This window comes from Heptranchias perlo, chromosome 2 (genome assembly GCF_035084215.1).
Source record: "Heptranchias perlo isolate sHepPer1 chromosome 2, sHepPer1.hap1, whole genome shotgun sequence".
In the NCBI taxonomy this organism is placed as follows: domain Eukaryota; kingdom Metazoa; phylum Chordata; class Chondrichthyes; order Hexanchiformes; family Hexanchidae; genus Heptranchias; species Heptranchias perlo.
The window spans coordinates 164456451-164474214 of NC_090326.1; the positions used below are offsets into that span (position 1 = coordinate 164456451).

General features: G+C 61.5%; 1 protein-coding gene across 1 annotated transcript in view; it reads right to left on the reverse strand.

Moving 5' to 3' along the window:
• LOC137299725 (myosin-7B-like) overlaps window positions 1-17764 on the reverse strand; it is a 175898-nt gene that overhangs the window by 48923 nt on the left and 109211 nt on the right. The window contains exon 28 of the mRNA XM_067968664.1: window positions 13073-13462. Coding sequence (XP_067824765.1) covers window positions 13073-13462 — 390 coding nt within the window. The remainder of the gene's footprint in view (window positions 1-13072; window positions 13463-17764) is intronic.

A 17764-nucleotide genomic window follows, 5' to 3' on the forward strand; every position in this document is an offset into this window, starting at 1 on the left:
TGGAAGATCGGGGAGGGAGAGTGGAAGATCGGCGGGGGAGGGGGAAGATCCGGGGGGAGAGTGGAAGATCGGGGGGGGGGAGAGGGGAAGATCGGGGGGGGGGAGAGTGGAAGATAGTGGGGGGGAGAGTGGAAGATCGGGGGGGAGAGTGGAAGATCGGGGGGGGGAGAGTGGAAGATAGTGGGGGGGAGAGTGGAAGATCGGGGGGGAGAGGGGAAGATCGGGGGGGGGGAGAGGGGAAGATCGGGGGGAGAGGGGAAGATCGGGGGGGGGAGAGTGGAAGATCGGGGGGGAGAGTGGAAGATCGGGGGGGAGAGTGGAAGATGTTGGGGGAGAGGGGAAGATCGGGGGGGGGGGGAAGTGGAAGATTGGGGAGGGGAGTGGAAGATCGGGGGGGGAGAGTGGAAGATCGGGGAGGGAGAGTGGAAGATCGGGGAGGGAGGGTGGAAGCTCGGCGGGGGAGGGGGAAGATCGGGGGGGAGAGTGGAAGATCGGGGGGGGGGGAGAGTGGAAGATAGTGGGGGGGAGAGTGGAAGATCGGGGGGGAGAGTGGAGTGGAAGATCGGGGGGGGGGGAGAGTGGAAGATCGGGGGGGGGAGAGGGGAAGATCGGGGAGGGAGAGTGGAAGCTCGGCGGGGGAGGGGGAAGATCGGGGGGGAGAGGGGAAGATCGGGGGGGAGGGGGAAGATCGGGGGGGGGGAGAGTGGAAGATAGTGGGGGGGAGAGTGGAAGATCGGGGGGGAGAGTGGAAGATCGGGGGGGGGAGAGGGGAAGATCGGGGGGGGAGAGTGGAAGATCGGGGGGGAGAGTGGAAGATCGGGGGGGAGAGTGGAAGATCGGCGGGGGAGGGGGAAGATCGGGGGGGAGAGTGGAAGATCGGGGGGGGAGAGTGGAAGATCGGGGGGGGGAGAGTGGAAGATCGGGGGGGAGAGGGGAAGATCGGGGGGGAGGGGGAAGATCGGGGGGGGAGAGTGGAAGATCGGGGGGGGGAGAGTGGAAGATAGTGGGGGGGAGAGTGGAAGATCGGGGGGGGAAAGTGGAAGATCGGGGGGGGAGAGTGGAAGATCGGGGGGGAGAGGGGAAGATCGGGGGGGGAAAGTGGAAGATCGGGGGGGGGAGAGTGGAAGATCGGTGGGGAGAGGGGAAGATCGGGGGGGGGAGAGTGGAAGATAGTGGGGGGAGAGTGGAAGATCGGGTGGGGGGAGAGTGGAAGATCGGGGGGGAGAGAGTGGAAGATCGGGGGGGGAGTGGAAGATCGGGGGGGGGAGAGTGGAAGATCGGGGAGGAGAGTGGAAGATCGGGGGGGGGAGTGGAAGATCGGGGGGGAGAGGGGAAGATCGGGGGGGAGGGGGAAGTTCGGGGGGGAGAGTGGAAGATCGGCGGGGGAGAGGGGAAGATCGGGGGGGGAGAGGGGAAGATCGGGGGGGGGGAAGATCGGCGGGGGAGAGGGGAAGATCGGGGGGGAGAGTGGAAGATCGGGGGGGGGGAGAGTGGAAGATCGGGGGGGGGGAGAGTGGAAGATCGGGGGGGGGAGAAGGGAAGATCGTGGGGGAGAGTGGAAGATCGGGGGGGGGAGAGTGGAAGATCGGGGGGGAGAGGGGAAGATCGGGGGGGGAGAGTGGAAGATCGGGGGGGGGGAGAGTGGAAGATCGGGGGGGGGAGAGTGGAAGATCGGGGGGGGGAGAAGGGAAGATCGTGGGGGAGAGTGGAAGATGTTGGGGGAGAGGGGAAGATCGGGGGGGGGAGAGTGGAAGATCGGGGGGGGGAGTGGTAGATCGGCGGGGGAGGAGGAAGATCGGGGGGGGGAGTGGAAGATGTTGGGGGAGAGGGGAAGATCGGGGGGGGGGGGAAGTGGAAGATCGGGGGGGGGGAGTGGAAGATCGGGGGGGAGAGTGGTAGATCGGCGGGGGAGGAGGAAGATCGGGGGGGGGAGTGGAAGATCGGGGGGGAGAGTGGAAGATCGGCGGGGGAGGGGGAAGATCGGGGGGAGAGTGGAAGATCGGGGGGGGGAGTGGAAGATCGGGGGGGGAGAGTGGAAGATAGTAGGGGGGAGAGAAGGGAAGATCATGGGGGAGAGTGGAAGTTGTTGGGGGAGAGGGGAAGATCGGGGGGGGTGGGAAAGTGGAAGATTGGGGGGGGGAGTGGAAGATCGGGGGGGGAGAGTGGAAGATCGGGGAGGGAGAGTGGAAGATCGGCGGGGGAGGGGGAAGATCCGGGGGGAGAGGGGAAGATCGGGGGGGAGAGTGGAAGATCGGGGGGGAGAGTGGAAGATCGGCGGGGGAGAGTGGAAGATGTTGGGGGAGAGGGGAAGATCGGGGGGGGGGGGAAGTGGAAGATTGGGGAGGGGAGTGGAAGATCGGGGGGGGAGAGTGGAAGATCGGGGAGGGAGAGTGGAAGATCGGGGAGGGAGAGTGGAAGCTCGGCGGGGGAGGGGGAAGATCGGGGGGGAGAGTGGAAGATCGGGGGCGAGGGGGAAGATCGGGGGGGGGGAGAGTGGAAGATAGTGGGGGGGAGAGTGGAAGATCGGGGGGGGAGAGGGGAAGATCGGGGAGGGAGAGTGGAAGCTCGGCGGGGGAGGGGGAAGATCGGGGGGGAGAGGGGAAGTTCGGGGGGGAGGGGGAAGATCGGGGGGGGGGAGAGTGGAAGATAGTGGGGGGGAGAGTGGAAGATAGTGGGGGGGGGAGTGGAAGATCGGGGAGGGGAGTGGAAGATCGGGGGGGGGGAGAGTGGAAGATCGGGGAGGGGAGTGGAAGATCGGGGGGGGGAGTGGAAGATCGGGGGGGGGAGAGTGGAAGATCGGGGGGGAGAGTGGAAGATCGGGGGGGAGAGTGGAAGATCGGGGGGGGAGAGTGGAAGATCGGGGGGGGGAGTGGAAGATCGGGGGGGGGAGAGTGGAAGATCGGGGGGGAGAGTGGAAGATCGGGGGGGAGAGTGGAAGATCGGGGGGGGAGAGTGGAAGATCGGGGGGGGGGGAGTGTGGAAGATCGGGGGGAGAGGGGAAGATCGGGGGGGGGAGAGTGGAAGATCGGGGGGGAGAGTGAAAGATCGGGGGGGGAGAGTGGAAGATCGGGGGGGGAGAGTGGAAGATCGGGGAGGGGAGTGGAAGATCGGGGGGGGGGAGAGTGGAAGATCGGGGGGGGAGAGTGGATGATCGGGGGGGAGAGGGAAGATCGGGGGGGGGGAGAGTGGAAGATAGTGGGGGGGAGAGTGGAAAATCGGGGGGGAGAGTGGAAGATCGGGGGGGGAGAGTGGAAGATCGGGGGGGAGAGTGGAAGATCGGGGGGGGAGAGTGGAAGATCGGGGGGGGGGGGAGTGTGGAAGATCGGGGGGAGAGGGGAAGATCGGGGGGGGGAGAGTGGAAGATAGTGGGGGGGGGAGTGGAAGATCGGGGAGGGGAGTGGAAGATCGGGGGGGGGGAGAGTGGAAGATCGGGGAGGGGAGTGGAAGATCGGGGGGGGGAGAGTGGAAGATCGGGGGGGAGAGTGGAAGATCGGGGGGGGGAGAGTGGAAGATCGGGGGGGGAGAGTGGAAGATCGGGGGGGGAGAGTGGATGATCGGGGGGGGAGAGTGGAAGATCGGGGGGGGAGAGTGGAAGATCGGGGGGGGGGGAGAGTGGAAGATCGGGGGGGGAGAGTGGAAGATCGGGGGGGGGAGAGTGGAAGATCGGGGGGGGAGAGTGGATGATCGGGGGGGGAGAGTGGAAGATCGGGGGGGGAGAGTGGAAGATCGGGGGGGGGGGGAGAGTGGAAGATCGGGGAGTGAGGGGAAGATCGGGGAGGGGAGAGTGGAAGATTGGGGGGGGAGAGTGGAAGATCGGGGAGGGGGAGAGTGGAAGATCGGGGGGGGAGAGTGGAAGATCGGGGGGGGAGAGTGGAAGATCGGGGGGGGGGGAGAGTGGAAGATCGGGGAGTGAGGGGAAGATCGGGGAGGGGAGTGGAAGATCGTGGGGGGAGAGTGGAAGATCGGGGGGGGGAGAGTGGAAGATCGGGGAGGGGAGAGTGGAAGATCGGGGGGGGGAGTGGAAGATCGGGGAGGGGAGTGGAAGATCGGGGGGGGGAGAGTGGAAGATCGGGGAGGGGAGTGGAAGATCGGGGGGGGAGAGTGGAAGATCGGGGGGGGGAGAGTGGAAGAGCGGGGTGGGGGAGAGTGGAAGATCGGGGAGGGGAGTGGAAGATCGGGGAGGGGAGTGGAAGATCGGGGAGGGGAGTGGAAGATTGGGGGGGGAGAGTGGAAGATCGGGGGGGGGAGAGTGGAAGATCGGGGGGGGAGAGTGGAAGATCGGGGAGGGGAGTGGAAGATCGGGGAGGGGAGTGGAAGATTGGGGGGGGAGAGTGGAAGATCGGGGGGGGGAGAGTGGAAGATCGGGGAGGGGAGTGGAAGATCGGGGGGGGGGAGAGTGGAAGATCGGGGGGGGGAGTGGAAGATCGGGGGGGGAGAGTGGAAGATCGGGGGGGGGAGTGGAAGATCGGGGAGGGGAGTGGAAGATCGGGGGGGGAGTGGAAGATCGGGGGGGGGAGTGGAAGATCGGGGAGGGGAGTGGAAGATCGGGGGGGGAGTGGAAGATCGGGGAGGGGAGTGGAAGATCGGGGGGGGAGTGGAAGATTGGGGGGGGGAGAGTGGAAGATTGGGGGGGGGGAGAGTGGAAGATTGGGGGGGGGGAGAGTGGAAGATTGGGGGGGGGGAGAGTGGAAGATTGGGGGGGAGAGTGGAAGATCGGGGAGGGGAGTGGAAGATCGGGGGGGGGAGAGTGGAAGATCGGGGAGGGGAGTGGAAGATCGGGGAGGGGAGTGGAAGATTGGGGGGGGGGAGAGTGGAAGATCGGGGAGGGGAGTGGAAGATTGGGGGGGGGAAGTGGAAGATCGGGGGGGGAGTGGAAGATCGGGGGGGAGAGTGGAAGATCGGGGAGGGGAGTGGAAGATCGGGGGGGGAGTGGAAGATCGGGGAGGGGAGTGGAAGATCGGGGGGGGGAGTGGAAGATTGGGGGGGGGAGAGTGGAAGATCGCGGGAGGGAAGTGGAAGATCGGGGGGGGGGAGAGTGGAAGATCGGGGGGGAGAGTGGAAGATCGGGGGGGGAGAGTGGAAGATCGGGGAGGGGAGTGGAAGATCGGGGGGGGGAGAGTGGAAGATCGCGGGAGTGAGGGGAAGATCGGGGGGGGGAGAGTGGAAGATCGGGGGAGTGAGGGGAAGATCGGGGGGGGGAGAGTGGAAGATCGGGGGAGTGAGGGGAAGATCGGGGGGGGGAGTGGAAGATCGGGGGGGGGAGTGGAAGATCGGGGAGGGGAGTGGAAGATCGGGGGGGAGAGTGGAAGATCGGGGAGGGGAGTGGAAGATTGGGGGGGAGAGTGGAAGATCGGGGGGGGAGAGTGGAAGATCGGGGAGGGGAGTGGAAGATTGGGGGGGGGAGAGTGGAAGATCGCGGGAGGGAAGTGGAAGATCGGGGGGGGGAGAGTGGAAGATCGGGGGGGGAGAGTGGAAGATCGGGGGGGGGAGAGTGGAAGATAGTCGGGGGGAGAGTGGAAGATCGGGGGGGGGAGAAGGGAAGATCGTGGGGGAGAGTGGAAGATCGGGGGGGGGAGAGTGGAAGATCGGGGGGGGAGAGTGGAAGATAGTCGGGGGGAGAGTGGAAGATCGGGGGGGGGAGAAGGGAAGATCGTGGGGGAGAGTGGAAGATGTTGGGGGAGAGGGGAAGATCGGGGGGGGGAGAGTGGAAGATCGGGGGGGGGAGAGTGGAAGATCGGGGAGGGAGAGTGGAAGATCGGGGAGGGAGAGTGGAAGATCGGGGGGGGGAGAGGGGAAGATCGGGGGGGAGGGGGAAGATCGGGGGGGGGAGAGTGGAAGATCGGGGGGGAGAGGGGAAGATCGGGGGGGGAGTGGAAGATCGGGGGGGGGGAGAGTGGAAGATCGGGGGGGAGAGTGGAAGATCGGGGGGGGGAGAGTGGAAGATCGGGGGGGAGAGGGGAAGATCGGGGGGGAGAGTGGAAGATCGGGGGGGGGAGAGTGGAAGATCGGGCGATGGGAGTGGAAGATCAGGGGGGAGAGGGGAAGATCGGGGGGGGGAGAGTGGAAGATCGGGGGGGGGAGAGTTGAAGATCGGGGGGGGAGAGTGGAAGATCGGGGGGAGAGTGGAAGATCGGGGGGGGGAGAGTGGAAGATCGGGGGGAGAGTGGAAGATCGGGGGGGGGAGAGTTGAAGATCGGGGGGGGAGAGTGGAAGATCGGGGGGAGAGTGGAAGATCGGGGGGGGGAGAGTGGAAGATCGGGGGGAGAGTGGAAGATCGGGGGGGGGAGAGTGGAAGATCGGGGAGGGGAGTGGAAGATCGGGGAGGGGAGTGGAAGATCGGGGGGGGGAGTGGAAGATTGGGGGGAGGGAGAGTGGAAGAGCGGGGTGGGGGAGAGTGGAAGATCGGGGGGGAGAGTGGAAGATCGGGGGGGGGAGAGTGGAAGATTGGGGGTAGAGTGGAAGATCGGGGGGGGGGAGTGGAAGATCGGGGGTAGAGGGGAAGATCGGTGGGGGAGAGTGGAAGATCGGGGGGGGAGAGTGGAAGATCGGGGGGGGGAGTGGAAGATCGGGGGGGGGAATGGAAGATCGGGGAGGGGAGTGGAAGATCGGGGGGGGGAGAGTGGAAGACAGTGGGGGGGAGAGTGGAAGATCGGGGGGGGAGAGTGGAAGATCGGGGGGGGGAGAGTGGAAGATCGGGGGGGGGAGAGTGGAAGATCGGGGGAGGGGAGTGGAAGATCGGGGGGGGGAGAGGGGAAGATCGGGGGGGGAGAGTGGAAGATCGGGGGGGGGAGTGGAAGATCGGGGGGGGGAATGGAAGATCGGGTGGGGGGAGAGTGGAAGACAGTGGGGGGGAGAGTGGAAGATCGGGGGGGGAGAGTGGAAGATCGGGGGGGGGAGAGTGGAAGATCGGGGGGGGGAGAGTGGAAGATCGGGGGAGGGGAGTGGAAGATCGGGGGGGAGAGGGGAAGATCGGGGGGGGAGAGTGGAAGATCGGGGGGAGAGGGGAAGATCGGGGGGGGGAGAGTGGAAGATCGGGGGGGGGAGAGTGGAAGATCGGGGGGGGGAGAGAGTGGAAGATCGGGGGGAGAGGGGAAGATCGGGGGGGGGAGTGGTAGATCGGGGGGGGGGGAGAGTGGAAGATCGGGGGGAGAGGGGAAGATCGGGGGGGGGAGTGGTAGATCGGGGGGGGAGAGTGGAAGATTGGGGAGGGGAGTGGAAGATTGGGGGGGGAGAGTGGAAGATCGGGGGGGGAGAGTGGAAGATCGGGGGGGGGGAGAGGAAGATCGGGGGGGGGAGAGTGGAAGATCGCGGGAGGGAAGTGGAAGATCGGGGGGGGGAGAGTGGAAGATCGGGGAGGGGAGTGGAAGATTGGGGGGGGAGAGTGGAAGATCGGGGAGGGGAGTGGAAGATTGGGGAGGGGAGTGGAAGATTGGGGGGGGAGAGTGGAAGATCGGGGGGGGAGAGTGGAAGATTGGGGGGGGAGAGTGGAAGATCGGGGGGGGAGAGTGGAAGATTGGGGGGGGAGAGTGGAAGATCGGGGGGGGAGAGTGGAAGATCGGGGAGGGGAGTGGAAGATTGGGGGGGGAGAGTGGAAGATCGGGGGGGGAGAGTGGAAGATTGGGGGGGGAGAGTGGAAGATCGGGGGGGAGAGTGGAAGATCGGGGGGGGAGAGTGGAAGATCGGGGAGGGGAGTGGAAGATTGGGGGGGGAGAGTGGAAGATCGGGGAGGGGAGTGGAAGATTGGGGAGGGGAGTGGAAGATTGGGGGGGGAGAGTGGAAGATCGGGGGGGGAGTGGAAGATCGGGGGGGGAGTGGAAGATCGGGGGGAGAGGGGAAGATCGGGGAGGGGAGTGGAAGATCGGGGGGGGGGAGAGTGGAAGATCGGGGGGGGAGTGGAAGATCGGGGGGGGGAGTGGAAGATCGGGGGGGGGAGGGGAAGATCGGGGGGGGGAGTGGAAGATCGGGGGGGGGAGTGGAAGATCGGGGGGGGGAGTGGAAGATCGGGGAGGGGAGAGTGGAAGATCGGGGGGGGGAGAGGGGAAGATCGGGGAGGAGAGGGGAAGATCGGGGGGAGAGTGGAAGATCGGGGGGGGGGAGAGGAAGATCGGGAGGGAAGTGGAAGATCGGGGGGGGGAGTGGAAGATCGGGGAGGGGAGTGGAAGATCGGGGGGGGGAGTGGAAGATCGGGGGGGGAGAGTGGAAGATCGGGGGGGGGAGTGGAAGATCGGGGGGGGGAGTGGAAGATCGGGGGGGGGAGTGGAAGATCGGGGAGGGGAGAGTGGAAGATCGGGGGGGGGAGAGGGGAAGATCGGGGGGGGGAGTGGAAGATCGGGGGGGGGAGTGGAAGATCGGGGGGGGGAGTGGAAGATCGGGGGGGGAGAGTGGAAGATCGGGGGGGGGAGAGTGGAAGATCGGGGGGCAGAGTGGAAGATCGGGGGGGGGAGAGTGGAAGATCGGGGGGGAGAGTGGAAGATCGGGGGGGAGAGTGGAAGATCGGGGGGGAGAGTGGAAGATCGGGGGGGAGAGTGGAAGATCGGGGGGGAGAGTGGAAGATCGGGGGGGGGAGAGTGGAAGATCGGGGGGTGGAGAGTGGAAGATAGTGGGGGGGGGAGTGGAAGATCGGGGGGGGAGAGTGGAAGATCGGGGGGGGAGAGTGGAAGATCGGGGGGGGGGGAGAGTGGAAGATCGGGGGGGGGGAGAGTGGAAGATCGGGGAGGGGGAGAGTGGAAGATCGGGGGGGGAGAGTGGAAGATCGGGGGGGGAGAGTGGAAGATCGGGGGGGGGGGAGAGTGGAAGATTGGGGGGGGGGAGAGTGGAAGATCGGGGAGGGGGAGAGTGGAAGATCGGGGGGGGAGAGTGGAAGATCGGGGGGGGAGAGTGGAAGATCGGGGGGGGAGAGTGGAAGATCGGGGGGGGAGAGTGGAAGATCGGGGGGGGGGGAGAGTGGAAGATCGGGGAGTGAGGGGAAGATCGGGGAGGGGAGTGGAAGATCGTGGGGGGAGAGTGGAAGATCGGGGGGGGGAGAGTGGAAGATCGGCGGGGGGAGTGGAAGATCGGGGAGGGGAGTGGAAGATCGGGGGGGGGAGAGTGGAAGATCGGGGGGGGGAGTGGAAGATCGGGGAGGGGAGTGGAAGATCGGGGGGGGGAGAGTGGAAGATCGGGGGGGGGAGTGGAAGATCGGGGAGGGGAGTGGAAGATCGGGGGGGGGAGAGTGGAAGATCGGGGAGGGGAGTGGAAGATCGGGGGGGGAGAGTGGAAGATCGGGGGGGGGAGAGTGGAAGAGCGGGGAGGGGAGTGGAAGATCGGGGGGGGGGAGAGTGGAAGATCGGGGAGGGGAGTGGAAGATCGGGGGGGGGGAGAGTGGAAGATCGGGGAGGGGAGTGGAAGATCGGGGGGGGGAGTGGAAGATCGGGGGGGGGAGTGGAAGATCGGGGAGGGGAGTGGAAGATTGGGGGGGGAGAGTGGAAGATCGGGGGGGGGAGAGTGGAAGATCGGGGAGGGGAGTGGAAGATCGGGGGGGGGGAGAGTGGAAGATCGGGGGGGGAGTGGAAGATCGGGGGGGGGAGTGGAAGATCGGGGGGGGAGTGGAAGATCGGGGGGAGAGGGGAAGATCGGGGGGGGAGTGGAAGATCGGGGGGGGAGTGGAAGATCGGGGGGGGGAGAGTGGAAGATCGGGGAGGGGAGTGGAAGATCGGGGGGGGGGAGAGTGGAAGATCGGGGGGGGAGTGGAAGATCGGGGGGGGAGAGTGGAAGATCGGGGGGGGAGTGGAAGATCGGGGGGGGAGTGGAAGATCGGGGGGGGGAGAGTGGAAGATCGGGGGGGGAGTGGAAGATCGGGGGGAGTGGAAGATCGGGGGGGGAGTGGAAGATCGGGGGGAGAGGGGAAGATCGGGGAGGGGAGTGGAAGATCGGGGGGGGGAGAGTGGAAGATCGGGGGGGGAGTGGAAGATCGGGGGGAGTGGAAGATCGGGGGGGGAGTGGAAGATCGGGGGGAGAGGGGAAGATCGGGGGGGGTAGTGGAAGATCGGGGGGAGAGGGGAAGATCGGGGGGGGGGAGAGGGGAAGATCGGGGAGGGGAGTGGAAGATCGGGGGGGGGAGAGTGGAAGATCGGGGGGGAGAGTGGAAGATCGGGGGGGGGAGTGGAAGATCGGGGGGGGGGGAGAGTGGAAGATCGGGGGGAGAGGGGAAGATCGGGGGGGGGAGTGGAAGATCGGGGGGAGAGGGGAAGATCGGGGGGGGGGAGTGGAAGATCGGGGGGGGGGAGTGGAAGATCGGGGGGGGGAGAGTGGAAGATCGGGGGGGAGAGTGGAAGATCGGGGGGGGGAGAGTGGAAGATCGGGGGGGGAGTGGAAGATCGGGGAGGGAAGTGGAAGATCGGGGGGGGAGAGTGGAAGATCGGGGGGGGGAGTGGAAGATCGGGGGGGGAGTGGAAGATCGGGGGGGGAGTGGAAGATCGGGGGGAGAGGGGAAGATCGGGGAGGGGAGTGGAAGATCGGGGGGGGGGAGAGTGGAAGATCGGGGGGGGAGTGGAAGATCGGGGGGAGAGGGGAAGATCGGGGGGGGGAGTGGAAGATCGGGGGGGGAGTGGAAGATCGGGGGGGGGAGAGTGGAAGATCGGGGGGGGAGTGGAAGATCGGGGGGAGAGGGGAAGATCGGGGGGGGGAGAGTGGAAGATCGGGGGGGAGAGTGGAAGATCGGGGAGGGGAGTGGAAGATCGGGGGGGGGAGAGTGGAAGATCGGGGGGGGGAGAGTGGAAGATCGGGGGGGAGAGTGGAAGATCGGGGGGGGGAGAGTGGAAGATCGGGGGGGGAGTGGAAGATCGGGGGGGAGAGTGGAAGATCGGGGTGGATAGTGGAAGATCGGGGAGTGAGGGGAAGATCGGGGGGGGGGGAGAGTGGAAGATTGGGGGGGGGGAGAGTGGAAGATTGGGGGGGAGAGTGGAAGATCGGGGAGGGGAGTGGAAGATCGGGGGGGGGAGAGTGGAAGATCGGGGAGGGGAGTGGAAGATCGGGGGGGGAGAGTGGAAGATCGGGGGGGGAGTGGAAGATCGGGGAGGGGAGTGGAAGATTGGGGTTGGAGAGTGGAAGATCGCGGGAGGGAAGTGGAAGATCGGGGGGGGGAGAGTGGAAGATCGGGGGGGGGAGAGTGGAAGATCGGGGGGGGGAGAGTGGAAGATCGGGGGGGAGAGTGGAAGATCGGGGAGGGGAGAGTGGAAGATCGCGGGAGTGAGGGGAAGATCGGGGGGGGGAGAGTGGAAGATCGCGGGAGTGAGGGGAAGATCGGGGGGGGGAGAGTGGAAGATCGGGGGAGTGAGGGGAAGATCGGGGGGGAGAGTGGAAGATCGGGGGGGGAGAGTGGAAGATCGGGGGGGGGAGAGTGGAAGATCGGGGAGGGGAGTGGAAGATCGGGGGGGGGAGAGTGGAAGATCGGGGGGGAGAGTGGAAGATCGGGGGGGAGAGGGGAAGATCGGGGGGGAGAGGGGAAGATCGGGGAGCCGGGCTCCGAACCCGAACAGGATTTCCCCGATTTTCGGAGCCTCCCTGCCCCCAACGCACCAGCAATTTCCCGGGATAATCGAGCCCATCCTGACCAGATGGACCAGGTTCAATCCCTGCCTGAGTTGGCTGTGACCTCACGCAGGCAGCAGTTGGAGCAGGACAATTACCCTCAGCACCCTGGGGTAGGGACATGAAAAATTAAATCAGATTCCCAATTTCTAGCTCATGATTCCTGCTGGAAAGAGACACAGTGTGTGTGTCTGTACATGCCTGTGTGTGTCTGTGTGCCTGTCTGTATGAGTGTGTGTCTGTGTGCATGTGCATCGGTATGCGTGTGCTTGTGTACTTGTCCGTGTGTGTCCGTGTGTGTCTGTGCGTGTGCATGCCGGTGCGCATGTGTCGGTTGTGCATGTGTCAGTTGCGCGTGCGTGTCTGTGCATGTGTATGTCTGTATGTGTGTGCGTGCATGTCTGTACGCGTCTTGTCTATGCATGCCTGTGTGCAGCCTGTGCACGTGCGTGCCTGTGTGTGCGCGTGCGTGTCACTATGCATACCTGTGTGTGCACGTGTGTGTCTGTGTGTGTGTGTGTGTCTATCCACTTATGTCTATGCGCATGCTTGTCTGTCTCCATGCCTGTCTGTCTGTGTGCGTGTCTGTCTCCGTGCCTGTCTGTCTGTGTGCGTGTCTGTCTATGTGCGTGTCTGTCTGTGTGCTTGCATGTCTTTGCGCATGCTTCTCTGTGCGCGTGTGTATGCCTGTGTGCGTGCGTGTCTGTGCGCATTCATCTCTGTGTGCATGTGTGTCTGTGCACGTGCGTGTTTGTGTGCATGCGTGTCTGTATGCTGCATGTCTGTGTGTATGTGAATGCCTGTTTGTGTGCATGTCTGTGTGCGTGTATGTCTGTGCGCTTGTGTGTCTGAGTGAGAGTCTATGCGCATGCATGCCTGTGTGTTTGTGTCTGTGCACGTGTGTCTGTGTGCGTGCATGTGTGTATGTGTGTGTGTGTGTGTGTGTGTGTGTGTGTCTGTGTGTGTGTGTCTGTGTGTGTGTGTGTGTGTGTGTCTGTGTGTGTGTGTGTGTCTGTGTGTGTGTGTGTGTCTGTGTGTGTGTGCTCACAGCACCAGGTAAAGCAGCACTAAAGCTAACAGTGATGGCTCCTGCAGTCCAGTAACCCGCCAGTATTCACTGTTCAGGCTCACATGTAAAATATGTCCACTTGGGCAAAGTACAAGGGGACTGCCAGTGCCCATGGACCCATACTCCAGCCAGGTTAAGTGCCTTTGGGAAAAGAAGAAAGAATAAGGAGGAAGAGATTTCCAAGTTTATTTCCCTGGTCCTGTCATCCTTTGAATTCTAAAGCCCCGATTTTAACCTAACCCGCCCGGTGGGAACGGGGCCTGTTCGGATCTGACGCCCATTTTACACCCCGTCCAATTTTACTCTCCAATGAAGTCAGTAGAGGGTAAAATGGGGCGGGACTTAAAACGGGCGTCTGACCTGAACCCACTGGGCAAGTTGGGTTAAAATTAGGGCTTAAGTCCCCAAACTAAGTTAAACTCCTAGTAGATGTACCTTCGCCTTGGAAAGCTGATCGATGTTTGAAACCATCATATCCATGTCCATTTTCATGGCCTGCTTGTCTTTCTCCAGTTTTTGCTTCACATGCTGCAGCAAGTCCACCTGCTCCTCCAGCTCGCCCGCCGTGCCCACCTGCTTCCTCCGCAGCTCATCAGCCGCCTTCTCATGGTCGAGGCGGGTTTGTTCCAGCTCTCTCCGCAGGCGTTGGCATTCAGTCTCCTGCCTCTTGTTGAGCTCGGCCTGGACGCTGGTCGCCCCTCCCGCCTCCTGAAGCCGCTCGGAGAGCTCCTGCATCCGCAGGTCCAACTCGGCTCGCTGCTTTTCAGCTCTTGCTCGAGCACTTCGCTCCGCCTCCAGCTCCTGCGTCAACTCCTCGTTGTGAGACTGAGGAAAGAATCCAACAATTAATGCCTCCTATTGTCACAGCAATGCGTGTGTGGTTACAAGTGAGTACGTGTGGGTGTACGTGGGTGTGTGTGTGTGGGTGTGGGTATGTGTGTGGGTGTTTGTGTGGGGGTGTGTGTGTATGTGGGTATGTGTATGTGTGTGTAGGTATGTGTAGGTGTATGTGTGTGTGTGGGTGTGGGTATGTGTGTGCGGGTGTCTGTGTGTGGGTCTGTGTGTGTGTGTTTAGGTGTGTGTGTGTAGGTGTGTGTGGGTTTGTGTATGTGTGTGTGGGTGGGTGTGTGTAGGTGTGTGTGTGGGTGGGTATGTGTGTGTAGGTGTGTGTGTGTATGTGTGGGTGTGTATGTGTGTGTGTGGGTGTGTATGGGTGTATGCGTGGGTGTGTATGTGTGTGTGTGGCTGTGTATGTGTGTGTGTGTGTGGGTATGTGGTGTGTGTGTGGGTATGTATGTGTGGGAATGGGTTTGTGTGTGTGTGTGTGTGTGTGTAGGCATGCGTGTTGGTGTGTGTGTGCGGGTGTGTGGGCATGTGTGTGTGTGGGTGTGTAGGTGTATATGTGGGTATGTGTGTGGGTATGTGTAGGTGTGTGTGTGTGGGTGTGTGTGTGGGTATGTATGTGTGTGTGGGTATGGGTTTGTGTGTGTGGGTATGGGTTTGTGTGTGTGGGTGTGTAGGTGTGTGTGTGGGTATGTGGGTGGGTGTGTGTCGGTGTGTGTGTGGGTGTGTGTGTGGGTATGTGTCGGTGTGTGTGTGGGTGTGTGTGTGGGTATGTGTAGGTGTGTGTGTGGGTGTGTGTGTGGGTATGTGGGTGGGTATGTGTCGGTGTGTGTGGGTGTGTGTGTGGGTGTGTGTGTGGGTGTGTGTGTGGGTATGGGTTTGTGTGTGTGGGTATGGGTTTGTGTGTGTGGGTGTGTGTGTGGGTATGTATGTGTGTGTGGGTATGGGTTTGTGTGTGTGGGTGTGTAGGTGTGTGTGTGGGTATGTGGGTGGGTATGTGTCGGTGTGTGTGTGGGTGTGTGTGTGGGTGTGTGTGTGGGTATGGGTTTGTGTGTGTGGGTATGGGTTTGTGTGTGTGGGTGTGTAGGTGTGTGTGTGGGTATGTGGGTGGGTATGTGTCGGTGTGTGTGTGGGTGTGTGTGTGGGTATGTGGGTGGGTATGTGTCGGTGTGTGTGTGGGTGTGTGTGTGGGTATGTGTAGGTGTGTGTGTGTGTGTGTGTGTGGGTATGTATGTGTGTGTGGGTATGGGTTTGTGTGTGTGGGTGTGTAGGTGTATGTGTGGGTATGTGGGTGTGTAGGTGTGTGAGTATGTGTGTGTGTGTGTAGATGTGTGTGTGGGTGTGGGTGTGTGTAGATGTGGGTGTGGGTGTGTGTAGGTGTGTGTGTGTGTGTGTTTGAGTATGTGTGTGGGTGTGTGTGAGCTTGGAGGACAGAATGAGGTTAAACGAAAACAAGAAAATCCTATGAGTAAACATTCAGATGGGACTTAAGGTCTAATCACAGTTTGTCATAGTTGAGTCCCATTGATACGAACCGAAGGAGGCCATTCAGCCCCTTGAACATGTTTCACCATTGAAGTAGAACATGGCTGACCTGTACCTCAACTCCATTTACCAGACTTTGTTCCATATCCCTTGATACCCTTACCTAACAAAGATCGTTCAATCTTCAACCTGGAAATCAGGAAATCTGGAAAATTTCAATTGTTCCCCGGCCTCAACAGCCTTTAGATGGAGAAAGTCCAGATTTCCACTACTCTTTGTGTGAAAAAGTGTTTCCTGATGTCACTCCGAAGTAGCCTAGCTATCATTTTCAGATTATGCCCTCACCAGAGGAAATAGTTTCTCTGTGAATCCCTTAATCATTTTGAGAATGAAGTGGAGCAGGTACAGCATGTTTCAATGGGGGAGTATTTTGGGAACAGTGATCATAATATCATTGGCTTTACAATAGTTATGGAAAAGGTCAAGGAACAATCAAATGTGAAAATATTTAACTGTTAGGCAAAACAGTAGTTGAACAATGGGAGGCCTTCAAGGGGGAGTTGGTTCAGGTACAGAGTAGACACATCCCTTTGAGAGGAGGGGGTGTGGGACAGGAAGAGCTCCCTGGATGCCTAAAAATAGAGAGATTAAAGTGAAACAGAAAAGGAGACTTATGACAAATGTAAGGTTCATAATACAGTAGAGAACCAGGCTGAGTACAGAAAGTACAGAGGAGATCTAAAAAAGGGAATAAGAGGGGCAAAGAGAGAGTATGAGAATAGATTAGCGACTAACATAAAAGGGATATGAGTCTTTTATAAACATGTAAATAGTAAAAGGGTAGTCAAAGGAAGCTTGGGACTGATTAGGGACAAAAAAGATCTTATTTTGGAGGCAGAGGGTACGGCTGAGGCACTAAATGAGTACTTCACATCTGTCTTCTAGAGAAGAGGATGTTGCCATTGTAACAGTAAAGGAGGAGGTAGTAACGATATTGGATAGGATAAAAATAGATAAAGAGGAGGTGCTTAAAAAATTGGCAGTACTCAAAGTCACCCGGTCCAGATGGGATGCATCCTAGGTTACAGAGCGGCGGCAGACCTGATCGGGAGCAGAGGAGAGAGACCGAGAGCGGGGATAAAAGAGCGGCGGCCCCAGGCCCGAGACCAGAGCGGCGGCGGACCTGATCGGGAGCAGAGGAGAGAGACCGAGAGCGGGGATAAAAGAGCGGCGGACCCAGGCCCGAGACCAGAGCGGTGGGGGACCTGATCGGGAGCAGAGGAGAGAGACCGAGAGCGGGGATAAAAGAGCGGCGGACCGAGGCCCGAGACCAGAGCGGTGGGGGACCTGATCGGGAGCAGAGGAGAGAGACCGAGAGCGGGGATAAAAGAGCGGCGGACCGAGGCCCGAGACCAGAGCGGTGGGGGACCTGATCGGGAGCAGAGGAGAGAGACCGAGAGCGGGGATAAAAGAGCGGCGGACCGAGGCCCGAGACCAGAGCGGCAGCGGACCTGATCGGGAGCAGAGGAGAGAGACCGAGAGCGGGGATAAAAGAGCGGCGGACCCAGGCCCGAGACCAGAGCGGTGGGGGACCTGATCGGGAGCAGAGGAGAGAGACCGAGAGCGGGGATAAAAGAGCGGCGGACCGAGGCCCGAGACCAGAGCGGCAGCGGACCTGATCGGGAGCAGAGGAGAGAGACCGAGAGCGGGGATAAAAGAGCGGCGGACCCAGGCCCGAGACCAGAGCGGTGGGGGACCTGATCGGGAGCAGAGGAGAGAGACCGAGAGCGGGGATAAAAGAGCGGCGGACCCAGGCCCGAGACCAGAGCGGTGGGGGACCTGATCGGATCAAAAACAACAACAGAAAACCAAGGAGTGACGTCACAGGACAGCAGGTAAGTGATTGGTTGGTGAGTATTACTGTTTTGTTTTTCTTCTCTAAATTAGGGCATTGGTTTAAACTAAGAGCTGGGAAACTAAGCAGCTTTTATAGCAGGTAGTTTTTTTTTAGTGAACCTAGGTCCCTGGTATAGTTAACATTTTCAAATTTCAACGTAATTTAAAAGGGGTAACTAAGCTAAGGCAAGTCATGGCAGCAGACCTCGCACCCGTGATATGCTCCTCCTGCAAGATGTGGGAAGTCATGGACACTACCAGTGTCCCTGCCGACCATGTGTGCAGGAAGTGTGTCCACCTGCAGCGACTGACCGATCGTATCTCGGAGCTGGAGTTGCGGGTGGACTCACTGTGGAGCATCCCCGATGCAGAGAAACTCGTGGATAGCACGTTTAGCGAGTTGGTCACACCGCAGGTAAAGGCAGTACAGGCAGGAAGTGAATGGGTGACCACCAGGAAGAGTAAGAGGTGCAGGCAGGTAGTGCAGGGGTCCCCTGTGGCCATCCCACTCTCAAACAGGTATACCGTTTTGGATACTGTTGGGGGAGATGGCTCACCAGGGGAAGGTGGCAGCGGCCAGGTTCATGGCACCGTGGCTGGCTCTGCTGCACAGGAGGGCAGGAGAAAGTGTGGCAGAGCTATAGTGATATGGGACTCGATTGTAAGGGGAATAGACAGGCGTTTCTGCGGACGCAACCGAGACTCCAGGATGGTATGTTGCCTCCCTGGTGCAAGGGTCAGGGATGTATCGGAGCGGCTGCAGAACATTCTGGAGGGGGAGGGTGAACAGCCAGTTGTCCTGGTGCATATAGGTACCAACGATATAGGCAAAAAACGGGATGAGGTCCTACAAGCTGAATTTAGGGAGTTAGCAGTTAAACTAAAAAGTAGGACCTCAAAGGT